This window comes from Parasteatoda tepidariorum, chromosome 10, assembly GCF_043381705.1.
Source record: "Parasteatoda tepidariorum isolate YZ-2023 chromosome 10, CAS_Ptep_4.0, whole genome shotgun sequence".
Lineage (NCBI taxonomy): Eukaryota > Metazoa > Arthropoda > Arachnida > Araneae > Theridiidae > Parasteatoda > Parasteatoda tepidariorum.
Window position 1 is genome coordinate 274,392 of NC_092213.1, and position 23,451 is coordinate 297,842.

At 28.9% G+C, this 23,451-nt stretch overlaps 1 protein-coding gene across 1 annotated transcript in view; it reads left to right on the top strand.

Moving 5' to 3' along the window:
• The first annotated feature begins 16,645 nt into the window (after nt 1-16,645).
• The window catches only part of LOC107443946 (extracellular serine/threonine protein kinase four-jointed-like), a 16,770-nt gene continuing 9,964 nt past the window's right edge, over nt 16,646-23,451 (top strand). The window contains exon 1 of the mRNA XM_016057973.2: nt 16,646-18,966. Coding sequence (XP_015913459.2) covers nt 17,511-18,966 — 1,456 coding nt within the window. The 5' untranslated portion in view covers nt 16,646-17,510. The remainder of the gene's footprint in view (nt 18,967-23,451) is intronic.

Consider the following 23,451-nt stretch of genomic DNA (forward strand, 5'->3'; position numbering starts at 1 on the left):
CGTAAATCAGGTAAAAGTTAATTTTTTAAAAAATGAAGAAGGAAATAAAATTTTGAAAATTGCATATTTCACTCTCGGAAAAAAAGAATTATTTTTGTCGAAAATGAAAAATCGTAAGGTGCATCAATTTTGAAAGATGTGGGGAAACATTAGGTGATGAACGAATTTGATTTCGAAAGTGGTGGCTAGGCTTTTTTGTTTTAAGTCTGAAAAAATAAAGTATTTTTTCTTCTGAGTCTCTTTAAACAATGTAGTTTTAGGATTTTCTACGTCTTATTTTGTGTCTGTTAGCTTTTTCACGTCATAAAGTGACAGAAATTTAGATTGGCGACATATTTTGCTAGCAGAGATAAGAAATATATTAAAATTTGCATTTTCATTTAGAACAGAGCTCCAGTTGAGATTTGAGCTCTTTAGTTATTGAAAAAGTAATCTGAATTTTTATTGACGACTTATTTTGCTTCTAATAAGATTCAGTCAAATTTTAAATAAATTCTGCTAGTAGTTATTTACAAATAACTAAAACTTTCTTTGATAAAACTTTGGTCAAGTATAGAGCTCCGATAAAGATTTGAGTGTTCTAAGCTAGTTGGAAAACGGTCAAAATTTCAACTGCCAGTTTTACCTTTTTCTGAAAAGATTAATAAAAAAGTAGCATAACAAAATAATTGTTTTTCCTGAATGATTAACCAGGGTAAGAAAATAAATAGATTTTATAAATAGTAAATAAATATATNAATAACATAATAAATTTTTTGTAAAAATTTTTATAAATATAGTTACAGATTTCTAGCATCTTCAATGTTTTCTTTCCTTTTTTCTTCTTTTTTTTTAAAGCTCTAACTCTCGGAATTTTTTTGATCATTTTACACTATCCTTAGATTACACATAAAGCCTTTTGAAAACTTCTGCTGTGTATTACAGAGCTGAATGGAATATACCCTATAAATCAATTTAATTAATTGTTACGTGGATTGTTGGACACCCTTCATATCTGAAAAGAAATTATTATTAGCAAAGGATTTCCTAATCCAATTAAAGATGTTTGCAGGATGAAACGGCATTTTTGAATTTCATCATAATTTTTGCCACTCTTTGAGAAGGACTTATAAAGCTCCTAAAGAAGAAATAAATCAAACAAGCAAAAGTTCCTACAAATTGTTTGCTGTGTGTTGATCATAAGTAACACGCCTTAGAAGGAAGCAACCATTACATACACATAAAATCTGAGGTATGCTATCAGGATTTGAACTGCTCTCCTATTTGACTGACATCTTCATTAAGCGGCCTGACACCGATCTTCTTCTTCTATACCCTTCAAGACAACTTGCCTTCCTTCTTCAAAATATTCTTTCTTTCCTCCTTTTTCTTTTTTATAAAACGTTCCTTTACCACCCATCAGATTAGTAGTTTGAAAAGAGAAGGGAGTAAATATTAAAAGAATTAAAAGCCGAAAAAGAAATGTTTCTTTGTATACCGACTGGATAATATCTTCCATGTTGGGTCAGATGTGTGGTAAACATACTGCCAAAGGGATTTAAATCAAAGTTTTCTTTCTTTATTTTAATGCTCTTTTTTCTTGGTGATGTCTTGTTATTAAAACGTGCTATGATGCTGGTGGGCAGCGAGATCTAATTTAAATAACTTCGGAACGTGAGAAATATCAAACGTCGGGGTTAAAACAATCTAAAAATAACACTTTTAAACGACTAAATTTATAGGCATGATATTTCTATCAAAGTTTAATGACTAAATTTTTATATAAAGTTTTATATATTATAAAAAATCTTTAAAATGACCATTTTTTAGAAAGAAAAAAAATATTTTTAATTTAATTATAATTTGAGAAGATTCTAGAAACGTAATTTTGCTTTAGGTATATTTAAAGATACTTTATGTGCGAAGTTCCATAAAATATCTACTTCGACATTAATTAATATAATTGCTTAAGTACACGTAATTGAAAATATCCTTGCATAAAATTTTATTTTTAACAATTTTGGAGCATAGAAATTTTAAAATTTATGAATAAAGTATAAATAAAATCATACAAGAAATGATTTCAAGATTTATAATTTAAAATACAACAGTGAGGAAAGTTTAAAGAAGTAGATGATCATTTTCGACAAGACTTTGCTAGATTAAAAATTATTTATTTCAATTTTTTAATGTGTATAAACTGCATGAATTCGTTGGCATTTTTACAAAATTAAGATAATTTTAATTATTAATTAGTTTCAAAAAACGGTAAAAATGTATCGTTTGATATAACTTATTAGAATTTGATTTTCAAAAACATCTGAAGTTATTTTGTATAAAAATTTTTTTTTATGGATTTTTCGTTTCTGAAGAATTTAAAAAATTCTTTTAAATTTTAACCTAACATAGATTTTATAATACTACTGCATCTTGTAAAATTGTAGATGCCTTTTTAGGAATTCAGAATTTTTGAACTTATTTGTAAGAAATGATTTTAGATATGTCCAGGAGTCAAAAAATAAAATAAAAATTGGGAATGAAAAATAACTTCATTCACATAAAAAAATTAATTTTGTAATAATCTTCCTCAACCCCTCTTTTCCCAAAACAAATTCTTTTTTTCATTAAATGAATTGAAATCAAGCTGGTAAAATAAAAAATAAAAATGGAAGAATTAATTTTTTTAAGCAAAACAGAGAGAAAAAAATACAATATAATTAAACGAAAGATGATTATTATCAAAAATCCTTATCCCCCGAATATTGCCCACTACATTTCAGCACCAAAACTTAAAAAAAAAAAAAATTTTATTAATAGTGAATAATTCTATAGAATCCTTACTTAATGGTTAAGTTGTGTTCTTATTCGTTGATATTTAATTGTAAGATAGTTTTAAAAGTATAAATTTGGATTTTTTAGAATGAATGAAATGATCTGCATTCATATGATGTTTTAAGGAAAAGGAGACCTTACACTAAAAGTTCACTTACATAATAAATAAAACAATCGTAATTCCAAAAAGTGCTAAATTAACTTATATGTAAAATGTCCTCCTTCAACTAATTTTTCTGTACAACCAAATGACTTTAAAATTTCCGCATCGATTTTTTTTCATTTTAATAACTAGGGGAGGCGGAAGGTTGACATTTTTTCTCTTGATTCAACCTCGAGTCACGAGGTTTTATTCTGAGCGTAAAAACAATCGTGATGTGTGAGCTCTATTTATATTTCATCTCTATGGGACATTCATGGCAGTTGTTTTTTAAACATGGCCATCGATTGTGAGAAAATTTGGATCGCATAATCGAAGCTTCAAAAAAATTTATTTCTGGATTCTAATTATCGATAAAAACATTAATTCATAAGCACCATCAATTTACTTAAATTATATGAAAAAATTCCATTTTCTTCAAAGAATGATGCAAAAGATATTAATGTGTGCTTAATAATTAACTGCAAGAAAGCAAGTTTTCAAAAACGTCTATTCATATTTGGTACAACAGGGCGTTTTTTTCCCTTCCTTCTTTTCATTTATTTAAAATATCTCTTCTAAATAAAATAAAAATCCTGCATTTCAATAGCTAAAGGATCCGATCACAGAATTTTCTTCGAAAATATGAAAAAAATGTACATTGGAACAGATCAGAGTTAGGGAGCAAATTATTTGCTGAAACTATAAATTGATTCTTTCTTCCTTTTTAAGAATAACTCTTTAGTATTAGAGCACTTTTGAACAATCATAATAGGTTACAACATATTCCGTTTCTTAAGTGTTTTCAACAAAGCAGATAATAATAATAAAAAATAAAGTTAAAAAAAAAAGATCTAGGTTGGAATGTATGACAACAAAATGGCAATTTTTTACATATTTTTTTCGTGGAAAACTATCATTCTATGTCCTGCATTCGCGTCATTTTTTGATTCTAAGTACATACTAAATTTTAGTTCCATTTCCTTTTATTTACACAAATTTTTGTTTGAAAATTTTGAAACTTATATTTAAATTTTTAATAATCGAGCGTTTTTTTGAAGTGCTCCTACTATATAAATAATAAAGAAACGCTGATTTAATGTAATCACACTAAATAAATAATGGATGTTTTGAATTCTGTTTCCGATGTCTAGAAAGTGAAAAAGAACAAAAGAGAATTTATCTAAATGGAGAAAGGGTTAACACCTGAATGTAGTTAAAAAAACACGAAGAAAGAGTGAAAATAATATCACATAATGTTTCTGTGGCATTCACGCTGTTGTAGTCCTATTTTTAAATTTTTATTAGTTTGAAAAAAAAAAAAGGTAATGGGAGAGAGTAGAAAATATTTATCATAAAAATTATCTGGACTTTCCAAGTTAATAGCTTTTTTGTTAAAGATATATTAATCATTAAAATGAATGGTTTTGAATAAGTAGGAGAATTTTCTTTAAGAACTTCCATAGGAGCCCAATTTCATAGTTGATTATCATTAACTCGTATTAGTAATTTAATTTTGCATTAATATTTTACAATATAAATTGTCATCTTTTCTGTCAGAAATTAAGTTTCCTCCTAAACAAGGTTTAAAAATGCCATGTAAACAATACCGTAGAAGAAGCTGTAATACTCGAAAATATATTATAGTTAATTGTAGTATATTTTGGCCATTGAAAAAAGAAGAGAATAAAAAGTCATGGGCTCTGTTGATAAGGAGGACGGTGGGTATATGTTCCACTCAATAATTAGAAATCTCACAAATTCTCACCCCTTTTGCTTTCGATAAATAAAAAAAAATAAAAAAAAAAATCGGCGATACTTACTTAAGACTTTTAAATCCCCTTGTTTCCGTTATTTTTTTCAAAAAGCACGAAAAAGATGTAACGAAAAAATTAAGACTTGGAAAAATATCCAATTTTCAATAAAAGTTAAACTCGGAGAGGAAAAAGAAAAAAAAAAATTCTTAGCAGAGCTTTAAATATCAATGGTTTTGAACACGAAAAAGAGGGAAAAAAAAGGATTCTGAAATAGTATTATACTCGAAATTTTATAACATGAATTAAAACGAAATTTTATTTTGAATACAGTAAAAATCATAGCTAAAGGGGAAGGGGGGGAGGCGGTTAGTATGGGAGGAGTTCGTTATCTGATAAATTTTTCTGAGAAGAGGAGAATCTATATATGCTCAAGTGTTATTAAATTGCCTTTTTTGAGAGAAAAGCTTTGAGGGCCATCCTTGGTGGAATAAAAATAAATAATTCCTGGAGAAGACGATATAATACTGAACTGCATAAAATCTACAAAGAGCCAGATATTGTGAAATTCATAAAAATAAATCGAATGAACTGGGCAGCTCACATTTTCAGAAGGAATGATCACTCAAATTTAAAGAAAATCCTATTACACAAGCCCCTAACGAACAGGAAAAGAGGTAGACCCAGGCTGAGATGACTGGATTTAGTTGAGACAGATTTCCTTACTCTAAGACTGGCGAACTGGCCAGTTTTAAAAAAAAACTGGCGAACAAGTGTCAAAAGTAGAGAGAAGTGGATTCGAATTCAAAGGAAGGCAATGGCCCACCTTGGGCTGTCTAGCCAGATATGATGATGATGATGTTATTTGAACGGCCCCGGAAAAAAGTTTCATAATTTTTTTTGTTATATATTTGCAAAATCATTGTTTTTACTAAATCAATCATTTTGCAAATATATAGCAAACAGAAGAAAAAAAATTATCAAATTTTTTTTTATTTATGAGAAATTTTGTGAACTGTTGTAAAACTTAGCATCTTAATTTCGTCCCCCTCAATAATTGAACGCCTGAGGTGCCCAGGAATTGTATTTTGTGAATAATTTAAATTAAAATGCATGTTAATTAATAAAAAGTATAGCCAGACAGAGACTATGAGGTACATGTATTTAACCTCATGTCCTTGACAACGTTCCTAATGAAAATAATACGTGTGAAATTATATAAAAATTGTTTTTGGAGAAGAAGATTCCCGCGACTGATCTCAGCAGGTGAGAGTATGCATGCTGAGATACAGCTGAAATTTCTTCTTCTCTCATTGGTTGGTGCGTGGGGGAAAGCAACGCCCCCACTGAGAATCTAGGAGCTGGTTCAACGCGTAGCAAGCGTTTATGTGCTATGTGGACGAGCGTTGATTCACTACTGGAACGAGTCAGCGGGTTAATTGGTTTTGATTTGGCGATGTTTGCAGTGGCTTGGCGACTATGTTTTGAATTACCGCTGTGTTGTGAGATAGTTATTTTCTTTTGGGGAACTATTCATTACTTTTTCTAGGAAACAAAAGGTATAAATGGTATTATGAAAGACCGAAAATTCTGACTGTCCACATCCTTCTGTGAATGTCTGTATTCACTTGTTGTACATTCGGAATTATTTATTATATTCCACTATTTCGCTTTTACTCTAGCCAATGTCGACATTCAGCAATTGGAAGGAATTATACTGTTACTGAAGTGCAGAACGATAAATGGAGTACTTGAAAAAGATCAAATATACGTAACTGTAGTGCAAATTTATAAAATTTTGCATATATAAAGAATAATTATCCAAAATAAAGCCAAAATTCAAATAAAATTTTTATTATTAATTATTATTTCTCTCTTACGCTTGGATTGATATTTGGGCAAGGAAGGAACAAAAACGCTATTAAAATCCAATATATCATGATAGAGGGAGTTAAAAGCACCAAAACATGCTTGATTGTCGGCGAAAATAGGAAGAAAGATCGAACTAGATTAAAAGAAACACTTTGAAATTTTATCCATCAAATCAAATTTATTTTGATGTTCCAGACATTATAATTTGCTTTTAACTAATGTAAGCACATAATTTTCATATATTGAAATATTTTCCAGTATAAAAAAATATTTTCTAGTTTTAAACTTGTTAGACGACAATATGCTGGCTGTACAGCGCTCAAAATAAAAAAAAACTGACCACCATGAATAACTTTTGATCTAATTATCGGATCTTTACATTCTAGGACTCAATCTAAATATTTTGAAAAGGTGACCTCAAATATGCTAATTAATTATTGCTGACAATATTTTAAATTACGATATCATTTACACACATAATATATATATATACATATAACATAATAAATAAAAACAAAAAAACACGAAGAAAATTAAGAAAAACAATAAGTTTTATTTATTGCGCANATACATATAGCATAATAAATAAAAACAAAAAAACACGAAGAATATTAAGAATATTTATTATATATATATGTGTGTGTGTGTGTAAAAATATATATATATATGTATATATACTTTCTTTGAATAAACATACCCTTTTCTTCGACGGATTCGGATTTTTGACCCCCAAAATAGCCGCATTCTGGGAAATATGGCCTTAATAGTTTGGTCAGGAGAGCGGTCATAAGTTTGGATCCCTTAATATTAATTTTACTTTTTGCGTATTTTGATATATCTCGAGAAATTGAAATTTTTTTAACGCAATTATAATTGCGCTCATTCAAAGATTCAATTCTATAAAAAAAACTTTAAAAAAATATCTATTAATTTTTATTATTTTATTTGGCATTAATCGAAAAAGTTTTGAATTGCATTGTATACAATTTTTTACATTAGCTTAAAGAATTTAATTTTACATGGAAAAATGCAAACTTTCAACAAAACCGGTTGAATAGTTCCTGAGAAATCGAATTTTAAACGTCTGGCTTTTTTGCAATTCAATTTCTCATGAACTATTCAGCCAATTTTGCTCAAATTTTTTTATTTTACAATGTAAAATTAAAATTTCAAAATGATGTAAAAAATTGTATACCTTCAACATTTTTAAACCATTATTAAATAAAATAATAAAAAATTATAAATGTATATAAAAAAATTTTTTTGCATGAAATTATGTTTGCATAAACAAATTTTATAATTTAGCACAAAACTTTTCAATTCGCTTAAAAAGTTCTCGAGTTACAGGGGAATACGCGAATAGTAAAATTAACAGTAAAAGGTCCAATCGTAAGACTACTCTCCTGACGGAATGATTAGGACAATACAGTCGGATCTCTATTTAACGAAGTCGCTAAATCCCGATAACAAGTTCGTTATATTGAAAATTCGTTAAATGGAAAATCATCTTTTGAACGACGCAAAACAGGTTTCAAATTGAAAAATACTAAACATATTAAAATAGCAATTGATACATCGTTATCTTGTAAACTAGTATCTACTATTTATTTTATAAATCGTAACCATATAAAAGAAATCTGCATGGAAAGCAAGAATAGAGCAAAACATTATCCAGTGTTACACTATCATGCTACATACATTTTCAACCATATAAAGCAAAATTTATGTATCAAATTATAGTTGAATTTATTATAACAGTAATTTTAAGCATACTTTATCACATGCGTTCCTAAGTTCAATTGCGCAGATAATATCCGTCAATATTGTCAGAGTGTTTCGTTTGAAATGCAAACAAAAAGAGAGCGGGATTTTACTGCTTTCTCGAAAACTTAAGTGGCTTCGAAAATCAATTCAAGGTCATTTCCCCCGTAAAATGAGTTAACAAGTTTGAAATGTTCTGAAACATTGTTGGAAATACGGAAAGTGGATCTCAAAGAAAAGTTCGGTAAATGGAAAATTCACTTCGCTATTTGGAAGTTATTTTGCGAAGAAATTTCAAAAATGTTCTTAGTCCCTCGAAAAAATTCGCAAAATAGAAAAATTCACAGAATGGAAGTTCGTTAAATAGAAGTCTGACTGTATTTCCCAGATTGAGGCTACTCCCTATATTTTGGGGGTCGAAAATTCGAATCCGTGGGGAAAATAAAAGATATGTTTATTCAGATATATAAATTTTTTTTGTCTGATTTCGTAATTCAAAATATCGGTTGCATTTATTAATTAACAAACTTGAGGTCACCCCTTTCTAACCATTGAGAATGAGTTCTAGAAAGTGAAAATCCGATCATTGGATCAAAAGTTATTCAGGGTGGTGCGTATTTTACTTTGCGCACTGTATGTACATTAACATCACTTGGAAAGATTATTAAGTAAATTTTTCCATTGATTAATCAGGGAGCAATTTTAAAAATTAATATTCAATTCATTGTAATACTTGATGGAAAAATCTTACTTACTATAACATTACATTGAAGGAGTTTAGCATAACGATATAAGGAATTTTTTTTTTAAATAAATAAATAAATGCAATGTGATTTATAACGAACCAGGCATTCAATTGACTTATTCAAAATGGCAAATAAAATTAAACGAACGTTTCGAAAATACAACAAGATTAAAATGAATTCAGATTACAATTAAATTTGTAAAAAATAATAATAATAATAACTCGTTATTGAGTGTTTATTTGGAATGAAATTAGGTATAAGTTGACAATGAATTTTATAAACGTGTGTGTTGTTGCAAAAATTTTATATTTGCATTATTAACATAAGAGTTGTCTCACAATATGCAAAACACTAATAATATGAATAACACAAAAATTATTAAATGCTAGTCTAGCATTGAACTAGCTATAACTAGCATTGAAATAACCTTTTTCAAATGTTGTGCTTTTGTATCAGATTTCATCATTCAATTAAGGGTAATTATTTAGCATATTTTAGCCTCTTGACTTATGAAGATACAACATTTTACTTAACTCGTTCATTATTGAACAGATGCTATTCAGATTGTTTCATGCCTTATTTTGAAAAAATGTAGTTTCTTTTGTTATTTTCATAATTCATAGTAGTGAATTAACACCGAATAGACGACTGAAAGTATTAATTCTTTAAATACGAAATTAGTTAAGAAGTTAACTTCAAATATTTATTTTTAGTTAATAGAAAAGGAAATCAAAATAATGACATAATATAAAAAGCTAACTTGTATTCTTGATTTTTATACAGACCCATTGTGATGTAAAGTAATAGTTACATCATATTAAAATACTCATATTTCAAAAGTAAGATTTATAATAAATAAAATTTTAATTCTTTGTTTGCAATTAAGTGCGAAAATGTAAAATATTAACTTATCGAGGCTTAAAATGTTTAAAATTATTCTAAATAAAAATAATTCGTCCTGAACAACCAATTTGCTAAAATTTTTGCTGGAAACGTTTGAATGTTTTCTTCACATTCAACAGAGCAGTTCTGGTTGCTCCCTCTTTTCAACATGGGAGCTTCAGATTTTTGTAACAAAGGGGAGCACTTTTCAAGAAATAAATTTTTTGTTATTGCCTTGGTCATGCTGACCCCCATAATATAGACTGCTCAAATAACAGGAAATGTTTGAGTCCTCTCAAGCGGTGGTCTTTCAAGACTTCCTAATGATATTTTATTTTAATTAGAATGGTGTAGTTAGACGTTTGAACTATTTAAGGAAAGAAAAATCAAGAGTAATTCTTAACTCTTTGGCCGACATAGCTTTTTATAGAGAAAAATAAAGAAAATAATGCATCATGCTCGAACTATAGTTTTGGAACGGCGTTCCGGTAGCTAAAAGGTCCCCGAACACCGTTGCTGCTCCGTAACACCCCTGCTGGGTTGGGTTTAAAATTAGTTAAGCATTCTCGCAACAATTCCCCGTTGTGACACAAGGGAATGATGGAGGTTTAGGCTTCATTAATTCGTGAACAACGGTATGATGATGGCAGTATGGTGCACCGAGCGTTTTTACTTTCCAGACAAGCTGGTACTCATGAATCTAAAGCAGGATGAGCTTCAAGCAGCCACCGGAGATCGATTTCCAGTTCTTCAGAATGCCAGTTCAATACTTTAAGAACTGAGTCGTTGTGGCGGCTGGGGTTTAAAATTTCAAGGGTATTTAACTGAAATCCAATGATTAAAATTGCAAGGGTATCCAGACAATCGATCTAAATTTCATTCCAAGTGATAATTGATTGATTCCTGATTTACTTTCGGATTCCAAGCACCAAACATTGTATCTTAACTTAGCTACTATAAACCCAGCTAAACTTGGAACGGGTTTTAACCAAAAGTCTCCCCACACAGTCGCTCTGTAATATCTTTAAGAAAAGAAGTCCATCTCGAAGATACACTTTCAAGCAATGTTCTATTAAAGTTAATTTACAAACGATTCCGTTGTATGATGAAAGGTAAATTTTTATTCTTGATAAAAGCATTACTTGACACCCGGTGGCTGGTTGGTAGCGCTTCGCGCTCCCGTGCCACAGGTCCTGGGTTCGATCCTCGGGCCGGGCAAGTTTGACTGAGCCTTTCATCCCTTAAGTGGGTCCCTTAAGCACCAAGCATGCTTGGGAACTAATCACTGGGGATTCCGCGTCCGGCTGACCACCTGACCGGAACATCTGTTCCTGCACCCCCAGAGCCCAAGGTCAAGAAAACTGACATGGGCACAGTAAGCCTTGGCCCTCTATGGGCTGTAGGGAAACTGAGTTTAATTAAAAGCATTACTTATTCTTTCTCCTTATCGGCAAAAAATAAGAAAAGTCTCTTCTCCTAAGTTTAGCCCCCTAATATTACAGAAAAATAATCAAAACTTCTTAAAACATCATTAAGAAATATGGCAAGGCTTTTCGGAAATGGCAAATTTCCCGTCATCAGGTGTTGGAAACACAATAAAAGTTTTAATAAATATTCTTTGCTTTTAAGTTCTCTAACAGAGAGTTTTTTACGGGATAGAATCGGCCTTATGGTATTATAGTTCAATATTCTTTGTTGATCATCCGTTGGATTGGAAGAAGCTTATTGAGTCGGTTTAGCCTGTAGTGCATTCGAAGAAGAAATATTCATTGTTATTCACACGCGATTTTTATTTTTTCAATTGTTGTTATTGAACTGCAAGTTTATAACATATTTGTAGGATTCGAAAAGAAGATTTTTATGCTCGATTCAGAAATTTTTCTTTAAAATGAATACATATAATAAACAAATAAATAAACGAATACGTAAATAAAAAAAAATAAACAATTTCTTTCGTTTTAAATAGCGTAACATCTAATTTTTAACATATCTCAAAGGACAATTAAGCCTAAGTTAAGCATAGGTAAAAGTTTTCCTGAAAATTTGTATCTGTTTTTGATAAATGATATCAGGTCTTAATTTGTCTTTCCAATTTTTCCTACCAAACAAAATAGAAAACGAAAAGCCTCAAACACGTGAAATTCATAATTTTAAAACTTAATATTTAAATGCCGAGTGAAGAGGATACTCAGTTCAAAATGTAGATAAAACAAGGAAAAATTACTGAACAATGAAAAAAGGGGAAAATAATAATAAAAATAAAAAAAAACCGGAAAGGACAAATATTTTTTTAAAAGTCCAGAAAATAAAAGATATAATCTTTTTATCAGCCCACACGATTATATCCGTAAAAAAAGAGTGCTTTCTAATATTGTATCAATATAGCCAAAGCAAAATATATCAATACAATAGTATGATGAACACTCAAAAAATTTTACAAAAAAATTACAACAAATAAAATAGAACACAATAAGGTAAAATAACATAACATAAAATAAAAACAACACGTAAAAACAGAAAATAAAAGAAAAAGAAAATGAAACATAAAACATATTCTGAAAAGCGAGTAGCGAATTCAGATGAACTTACATGAACGAGAAATTTTTCAAGAATGATTTAAAATATTTTCGTAACAAGAATGCCAGATTGCAAAAAAGGAAAACAAAAGCATAAATTGAGATAAAAACGTAACTAGAGGAATTTTGTATTCAGTAATACAGTCACTTACTGTATTACTGAAGTGCGTTTGATTTGTTAGTTACCAAGGATGGGCCCAAAAATGGATGTGCGCAAGGTCATATTATACTGGATAATTTAAAGAAGTTGACAGTAAATAATTTTAGAAACTAAATATTTATTTAAGAAAAAATATAAAATAGAAAACAGAAAAAAAGTCGAATTGCCTGCTTTGCACATAATTTTAGCCACGGATTTGCCCGAAATAGATTTGCACATGGAAAAATTGTATAAATTAACAAATAAATTTTTTTAGTAAATAATTTTAGCCACGGATTTGCCCGAAATGGATTTGCACATGAAAAAATTATGTAAATTAACAAAGAAAATTTTTAGTAAATAATTTTTGCCATGGATTTGCCCGAAATGGATTTGCACATGGAAAAATTATATAAATTAACAAAGAAAATTTTTAGTAAATATATCTACAATAATATCCGATTAACTCAATGATTTTTTGCTGAATTTAATTACTTTAGTTGGGTATCCATTGTTATTTTTATCAAATTTTGAAAGAGTTTATCTATTTGTTTTTTGGATAAATAAATATTACTACATATTATTTTAATTCTATTCATTTCATTAAAAGTGGTATTTAAATAGATGTATCAAGAAACATTAGAATTCCAAGTTATTAGTTTATTTATATTAAAATTAAAATCATTTCTTTTATCGTAAAATTAACAAAGCAGATGTTATCTTCTTTTATAATACCCAAATCCAAAAATTTGAAATTAATATTATCATCATGATTACGAAGCAAGATTAATTCCTAGGGGTAAATATTATTTAATAACATAGTATAATCTTAAAAATTAAAGATAATTAAATCATAAATAAATCTAAAAACAAATTTAATACTAAGAGTATAATTTTTTTCATAATAATGCAAAAATAAGTTAGCTAAGAAAGATGAATAATTAGATGCCTGTGGTATTCCATTAATTTGAAGAAAAATATCCCTTCCATTGTAAAGATAATTACTAAAAAGACAAAAATTAATCAGAATTTCCCAATAATCAAAATCGCAACAAAGGATATTTTTAAAATCATAGTAATAATTCAGAAGGACATCTTTTAGTTTAGAAAGGGGAATGCTGTTCAAAAGATCCTGGAAATCAATATATATTATAAATGAATGTCTGTCTGTGTCCTTTATAGACTCCTAAACCATCCAACTGAGAGTTATGAAATTTTGCATACAGATAGTTTCAAGCACGAGGAAGGTCATTGTCGACAGTAGAACATTCTACGACGAATCGTTACAATAGGATGAAAGAAAAACGAAATGGAATTTTCTGATTGGTTAAGCGTTAGCCATTGTTTTAAATTTAACGAATCAATTTTCACATATTTTAAAGATACATCAGTGATAATAGATCAGTGATAATTGCTAGCTTATAGCTCTATTAAATCAAAAAATAGTAAATTGCACTTATTTAAATATTTAATTATTTTATATTCGCTATGTCAGATGAATTTAATGAACAATACGTGGTAGTACACGTTGTCTACGTCACGAAATTTAAACTTTGTCTGATACCACTTATTTTTATTTTATTTATATTAATTCTTTTAAACGTGTTTCTAAAAAATCACTTATTTAAAACCAACGGTAATAGAATAGAAACAAAATATTTATGTAATGTAAAGCAAAAATTAATGGGAAAGTGGTACTAATTCGTTTAGGAGAAACATAAGAAATTGACGTCAATATGCTTAATTACGCCAATCATGATTAATTAATTAAGGTAATATATGCACATTGAAATAAAATAATAAGCTAATTTACTAGAATGCAAAATAAATGGTGTAAAGGTATTTATTTGCCTAGATCTTGAAGAACAGTAAGAAATCGTCATACTATCATTAACGACAATGATGCTTAATTAATGTTAGTAATATGTTAATTGATAACTTACGTACTAAAAAGAATAAGTAATGGAGACTATATACTTATCCATTTCGGGGAGCCGTAAAAAATCACGATGTTATTATTGACACTAATGCTTAATTACTACTGATAATATGAATTAATTGAAATAAAACAAAACAAGCTATGTGCTAAAAAGCGAATTTAGGGGAAAAAAAAAAGGTTAATAGGAAATTCGTTTAGGAAAACCGTTGAAAATCGCCATTTACGGATGACACTTACTTATTGTGCACTTCTGACGTTAATATGTTCTACTGGCATTATGGTAATTGGTGCAATTTTGATAACAAATCTACAACGGGCTTTTCGCAATTGCAGAAATTATTTTTTTCAGTGGTAGCAAAGATAGTGTATTAATATTTTAATGGATTAGAACATAAAGAATTTTATTTCTCAACAACTTATAAATATTTTAATAGTAAATTAAAGGTCAGATAGAGAAATGCCCACTCTCCAAAAATCTTATCAAGTTCTAATAAGAATTCTATTTTTTTTTAAAAAAAATTTCGGCTTTTGTTGGCTGTCACTGATAAATGTATTTTTCACAAAAGTAAAATGTTGAAGGGTTATGTAATATGTTCCAAATATACTAATAAAGGTATAAAATATCTTATGGATATATTTGGTAATTATTAAGACAGCACCAGTACTTAGTTGTACACACTGATACTTTGGAAATAAGCGTTTTACGGTTCTCGAAAGGGATATATACCTTAGAAAATTACTTTATAGTGCAATAGCATCATGCGAAGTTATACTAAATACATTTTATCTTTGTTCTAATGGGATAAACTACTAAAAACGGGTTTTGCTTATTTCAATAACGAAAAGCCACCGAAAAGGGCAGCAAATAATATTAAATAAAAATTTTTTTTAATTATTTTAGCTATATTAATTGAAAAACTTAGTGGAAGAGCCAGGTAAGTCACATTTTCAGAACTGAAATAAAGTTGCATCCGAACTATTTTATCACCAATTTATTAGAAAGAGGGAAATATATTTCTTTGTTTTTATTTATTTACCCCTGCCTAATTTGAAATAAAAATCATGCAAGTATACTGAAAACTGATGTAATTAGTTATGTTAAAATTTGGGTGATGGCGAAAATAGTTCTGCAACATTGAACATATCCGTATTGATACAACCACTTTTTTATTTTCTCTGATTCATTAATTCCCCTAAAAATTTAACTTACCTGGTTTTTCCACTAAGTTCTTTAATTGGATCGGTATATGATTTTCAGTTTTGAGCATGATTTCGTAGTGTTTCTTAATACTGATTTATTGATTTTTTATTTATTTTTTTACCCTCTCCGTGCGAAGGACGGGTATTCAGCTAGTAAATAAATAAAACAAATGGTAAATAATAAATAAATATGGATCTAAGATTGAAATCAGTAATAGGGTCGTAGTTTAATGCCTAAAATATTTAAAACAATTTTGATGTAGCGTTTATTAATGTTATAGTGCTGAATGAAGAATAGCAATTGTTTAAAACAATCATTCATTTGGAAGCAATGTGTGATTCCAACAAAAACAATAGAAATAAAAAGGAATGATTATTTTAAAGTCTTTCATATGAAGTTTCGATATAAAAAAGAAAAACTGGCGCAGTAATTAATGAGACAAAAGAAGAAGAAAAATGAATACAGCTGATAAATTTTAGCTCTTAAAGGCCATTCGACCTTCTTCAGTCAGCTCAAATTTGCAATTCATCATATTTTCATATTTCAAATTCCATAAAAACCTTTCAATAGACGTTTAAAGAACAATTTTTTCTTTTGCCTGCCTCATTTTTTACCCCTCCTCGAAAATCAGAGGGGAAAAAAAAAATCGCAAATAAAACAAAAGTCAACACGATCTATCTTTATCAGAACAGGTAGACAGACAAACCGCAATCTTATTTGGCGCCCATGATATTAATCACCAAATTTGGCGAACTTTTGGCGCCAGGTAGAGAAAAATCAAGAGATGAAAGAGAAGTAAAACCCTATAACAAAAATACTCGCTCCAAAACTGAGGAAAAAGCTGTCAGTTCTAACTAGTCTTCAGTTTGTCGCTTATCTGGTAACAAGTAATTCAACCGTGTCTCGAAGCAGAAGAACTGATAAAATGAAAATTTTTTTTTCTCGATTTTCTTCATCGTTATTCCAGGTTACCTTTGATAAATTGCTCCGTGATTTTGGTTTTAAATGAGGAAATCAGAAATAATGGAACTTTTATTTGATAAGAGTGAGAAAAAGTTTTCTTAAGTAATATGATTTCTATTGTTGGATTTAAAAATCGTTTGCATTAAGATTACAATAAGTTGCTTCAATCCCAAACGCAGAATGACAGAGTTAAAAAGTCGTTTGAATGAAATATTTTAGACACTTTCCCATCACCTGAGAATTCCAGAGTTGTGGAGGGAGTTATTGTAAACATCACAGGTGCGGTGGATTCTGTACCTCCCACTCGACACCCCTTCTTCGTTTCTCATTCTGAAAAAGATTCTATCTTTTCTCCCCCATCCCCTAAACGAAAACTGACGAGAGGAGGCACGTGATTTCAAGAAATGACAGATCAACCAGGCATCATTCTGTGGCAAACTCTCGAGAAGAGAGGAGCATTGTGGAATTCGTCTGCTTGTTTATCGTCTGTTTGGAATTTATTCTTAATTATGATTAGATGTTCTTTCTTTAAAGGATTTATAATTGAATTATTTTCCTAGAATAACTGTCGTGATATTTACCAACAGTAGAAATGTTGCATTTAAATTTCATTGGATTTAGTGACCGGCACATTTATTAAATTCGTCGAGATACTATTTATGCATTTGTTAAAACTTCGACGAGAGATTGTCTCAGATGATGCAAAATTCTTTTATGTTTTAGAATCATGGATTATTCGTCAAAAAAACATTCAGGCCAGATCGAGATTATCCCTCCTTTAAAAATGAAAGTTTCAACAATTGTTCCGAGTTCAGGAAGTCCTAAAAAAATTGATAGAACTTATATCATTTCTGTATCATTTATTGCTGGGTTTTTAATTGGAATACCGATCACATATAGTTTTTTGTTCCTTCCAATTTACGTTGATTCGTCATTCCGGAATAACATTCCAGAACGAACCCTAAGCTCCTTGATAAATGACGGAAAAGGTTATGTGGGGAATGACACCCCAGATTTATCGGCGCGCCGCCCGTTGGTTGCAGGGCGAGGGCAACAGTTCGCCGGCATCAAAACTATGATTGTCGCCGGAGGCAACTTAACATCGGAGGCTACCTCCTCCCTACTCAGGCACCCCGCCGGGCCGTCAAAATCTCTGCAGACTATAACTGAAAAATCCGGTCCTGGTTCTCCAAGGAATAAAATTTCCAAACATTCGACGGTGAAAGATCTCCCAATGTTTTCCAGTTTACTTGTGAAACCCATTAGAAAAATAGAGCCTACAATTGATTTGTTTTTTAATAACAGACGTCGAAAAAATTCACTGGAAAAAGCCTCCAAAGTTTATCCTGTTGACGATGTGGTGGATGGTGTGTTTTGGACTCCTCTTTCTGAGCGATTCGTACCAAAAGGATTCGATGATTATGACACCAAATTATGGAAACGGTTCCTTAATTCTACTGAAGTCCTTAAAGTTGAAGAAGGATGTGGAAGGATGCAAAACAGACTCGTGACACTTGCTGAAGGTGGTAAGTCATGCTGTCGTTATAGACACAATAACGACCAAATCCAGGGAGAGATTTTCTCGTTTTATTTAGGCCGCCTTTTGGGCATCAGGAATTTGGCACCTTCTGCACTGGCTGTAGTGGACGGTCGGACAAAAAGGTGGTCATCAGCTGCTTCTCAAATAGCACTAGCACAATGGAACTATGAAAGACCAGTTGTGCTAACTCAATTTGTGGAAGATCTCCAGCCTGCCTTTATACCTAGGCATTTTCGTTTGACAGAAACGCGACGTCTTCATCCTATCACCGAAGACGTCTTCAATCTAACCGCGAAAGACATCTCTATGCTTGTACAGTGGTCAGATTTGATTGTGTTCGATTACCTGACCGGCAATTTGGACAGAGTTGTGAACAATATGTACAACGAGCGTTGGAATCCTGAGATGATGAATCAGCCCACGCACAATTTGTTCCAGACTCCTGATGGTCTTCTGCTGTTCTTGGACAACGAGTCAGGTCTGTTGCATGGATACAGACTGCTCGAAAAATATGACCATTTTCACAAATCACTTTTAGACAGCCTGTGCATATTTAAAAAAGAAACTATTGAAGCTGTTGATAGACTCCATGAAGGTAACTTAGAGATGCTGCTACAAACATCATTTGGGGAGAGAGATCCAGGTATGTCTGATTGGTTACCTTTCTTACCAGAAAGAAGTTTAAAAACTCTTAAAGAGAGATTACGTTATGTTCGTAAGCATTTTAGGACTTGCAAATACAGGTTTGATAACATAAATCGGTAGTTATATAATTAATTTGTATATATTGTAATGTTGTAGAAATTTATAATTTACCAAAGGACTCAAGCATATAAAGCCAATTTCTGTTCTCTTTTTTGTTAATAGACAAGATTCCCAAATTCAAATTTAAAACATTAGTAATTTTTTTTATGCAATGTTTGTGGATTATCTCAAAACAAGAAGTTAAATATCTCAAAACAAGAAGAAACAGCTAAATTCTAAATAAAAATTTATGAATGTATATTTTTTTTATTGGTACACCGAATTGCTTAAACAGTTGAATTTCAAAAGCTTATAAAACTAAAATTTTTCTAGAATTCAGACCATGAATAAAATTCATTGAAAATTTTCTAAGTTTACCGAATTGATAATGAGTCAAATGTTATACTTTTTAATGATTCAATTTAGTTTTCTAGGCTTGTGTCAGGAAGAAAATTTTTTACAGAATTTTTGTAAATCCTATCGCACTTTTCAAAATTTCACTAACATTGCTTTTCTTTTATTTCCTTCTTTTTCTTCCTCTTTTTCTTGTGAATATTGCGCATTTTTGTTAAATTCTGTAAAATATTTCAACGTTATGCACTTTAAATGTTGATTTTAAATGCTAAAATTTTTTTTAAATAAATGAAATATAATATTATGGTCTGAAACATTTTTAAGCGTTTACTTTTCCATGTTTTGTATTTATTTTGAAATTTTTTATTATTTGAAACTGCCTCCCTATTTAAAAATTTTATTTTTGTTTAATAATAAGAGTAACGTTTTTAATGTAATTCAAGTAAGAGAAAAAATATCTACAAAGTCTTAATCTGCTGTTTTTAATTTAACGTGTTTTAAACATATTTTAAACATGAACAAAGTAAACAAACTACGTACACAAATCTAAGGTCTTAAAATTCCTTAATGAAATCTCTTAAAAATTTTATATTCATAATGCATTATTAATGTAATATAAGTGCATGAAATGTATGATAAAATGAAATTAAATATTTTAAATGCTGCATAGTGAAAAACACAATTGATTATGTATTTATATTTACAATATTTTGAGGAAAACAACAAGCAAAATTTTTAATAAAATATAATAATGAAGCAAAAATGTGATTATTAAACAAAAATGGTATTGATGATACATTCATAAAATTTTCCAATTTTGAAAATTTTTCTGCCATTTTCCTTCAGTTTTAAGCAACAACAAAAAAAAAAGGAAAAAAAAATTATGTTACTGTTTTGTAAGCAATTCTTCTTTGTTTTTTTCATAAATGTAAAGGTAATTTCTCAAAATTTTACCTGAGTTAACTGCTCTTATTACATTTTAAAAAATTGTGTTAAAAAAATCATGTTTTTTTTTTTTTTTTTTTTTTTTTTTTTTTTTTTTTTTTTTTTTGAAAATAAAAACGAACAGAATAAAAATTTTTTTTTTGTTTTAAATCTATTTTCTAAATTAAATATTGATGGGTTAAGAGATAAACACTGATTATTTTTCAAGTTATTAAATTACTGTTAGATAATTTTATTTATCGAAATTTAAGCATATTTAAATTTATATTCTTATGTAATTAGCCCAATTGTAGCAGAAGTACAAAATTGAATCACTAACTTTTTGGCCCTCTCTGTATTTTTTTCAGTAGAAGATTATACAAATGGTATACAAGGAATTACAATCCATTTGTTTGAATCATAATACTGATGAAAATACCTTTCTAAATTCATGGCTTAATTACACGTAGAAAAAAAAATTCGTTTAATATTACCGTATCGTATGGTCATGACATTTTTGGTAAAAAAAAAATAAATAAAAAGTTTGGTCAGTAAAACAAAAATCTATGCTACTTGAACCATTCATTTGGCAATTTTTTCTTTTATATGGTAACGATTTAACAAAAGTTATGGTTTGCAAAATTATAGTTCTTATTACCCCACATTTAATAAAAAATACAAATTTGAAAAGTAAATTTAACAGAATGAAGATTTCTTATGCCATGCTCCAAGTTATCATTATAAAATTACCAAATTCTACTGCATTTACCAAATTTTATTTGATATTATAAAACTTTATTGTATTGCTAACATTATCAAAATCATTACCAAAGTGTTTCGTCAAATTTACCGAGATTTTGGGTGTTCCCATAGAGACAGATACATTTTATCATATTCTGGTAGTTTTGACTATTTTTTTTCTCATTGTGTAACTTTTAGGCTCAAAAATGCGATATTTTTATATTTACTGACCAAAAAACTGTATCATATTATTAAATGGTGAAATCAAGTACAAATATAAATTTTAGGAAAAGCTTTCAATCCCTATTTATCATTTGCAAGTTTTATCATTATTTACGTATGCTTCAAAAAAAAATGCAGCTTTGCTTGTTTTTTAGTAAATTAGCATTTTATAAAATATTACTTTAAACCAAAAAGTGAAATATTTTATTATTTTAGATAAAAGTTATTTCGTGCTGCTAATCATTTCAAAACCTTAAGGGTAATCAATGAATTTTTTTAAATCAATTGATTACATTTTTTAGATTTTACTAATTAGATTTAATTTGACATCCAAGATCAAAATCAATGATGGAAACCTCTATTATCTGTCCTTTGTTGATTTACTCTTATTTTTTAATTCGGAACATATTAGAAAAAATTTCAATTATCATCGAAAACTATTCGAAATGTAAATAAATGATTTAAAAATATTTATATTTTTTGTACTTAAAAATTTTAACTTTTGTACTTAAAAATTATTCTAAAATGTATAATGCTCAACTTAAACAGATTTAACAATTAAAAAATACATTACAATGCGATAATATCGCAAAAATAAATTTAAATTTTGATTTTGCGGCTCAGTTATGGATAATAAAAGTTTTACTATATATGCTGGAAGGGTAAAAAATGGATGGATAAAAAAACTTTATGTGGCAGATAAAGAGCAACGCTGAAATTCGTAAATAAATAAACTTAAATGCTTTAAAATTGCATAAAATTTTAGATGCTTCATTCCATCATCACCCTAAAAGAATAAAACCTTCCTCCGTTTTTCTGCACTGAATACGATGATTCAATATAGTATCGAAACTTTTATGCAATTTTAAACTAGTGAAGTATATTAATTTGTGAATTTTAATTACTGTTTTATTAGAACAATCTAGTTAAATACCATTAATAGGATTAACTCGATTCTCTATAAGGACCAAATTGCCGGTACTGGCCATTGACAACTATTAAAAAGACCAAATTGTTGCTATTGGCCACAGTTAATCATTAAATGGATCAAACTGTAGGTAGTGGTAATTTTTAATTACTAAAAGAAGCGAATTAATATTTTCAAAACTAAACTTTATTGCAAATTTCTCGTAATTTTAGAATTTTAATCAATTTTTTTAAATCAAAAATTGAATACTGTCATTCTTTTATTATATTTTTTCTATGTTAAATTTAAATTTCCATGTCAAATTTAAATAATACTCTAGGCAATAAAACATAACTCTAGTTAATAAAACGAACCTCACGGTATTTAAACCATTTACCAGAGAGTTTGGTTATTAAATCATAGTTATATTACCACACATTTAGAAAAAAATGCAAATCTCAAAAGTAAGTTTAACCAAACAAATGGTTTTTATGCGAGTTTTTTTTTTTTTTAGGATTTCCCATCGAGCCAAGAGTGCGGAAAATTTTACCGTATTCTGGTAGTTTTGGCCATACTTTATTTCTTAGTGCATTTACATACAGTTTTCTGATTTTCCATTTCTTTAAATTAATAGTTATATTTAAATGAATATTCTTCATCTAATAATTCTGAAATATTAGTTGAATTTCTATCTTTTATTTTAAATACAGTTTTAGATTTAATACTTGTAAAATATTAAGCTTGATGTAAAATTGTTTATGAAAGTTTGCCAGTGATCTCGTATTCACAGTTTACACTACGCATTTTGCATGTTCGGCGCAGTGCTTTTCTGAGTGAAAACCATAAAGGAAACATTTTCATACTTTTGTTTAAATTTTTAATTTCCTTTCTTTTTTTTTTTAGAACGAAAAACAAATCGTATACTGTAGTAAAAACAAGCACAAACGAATGTTTCGGGTTTCATAAACATTTTTCTCTCTTGTTTTGCTTTCCCGGATTTTTAGATTCATGCTAAACTGAATGCATTATGCAACTTTAAAAATATACTATATTCTTTAAATAAAGGGCCCATCAGCAAGTTAATTATTGCCCTTTAGAACAATCTAACGAAATTCATTATTTGAGTGTTTTTGGATTCTGATGTTTCAATTTCATCACTATTTGTTTCACCTTACATTAATATAGTAATTCAAGATTATATATATATATATATATATCTACTTGAACCATTCATTT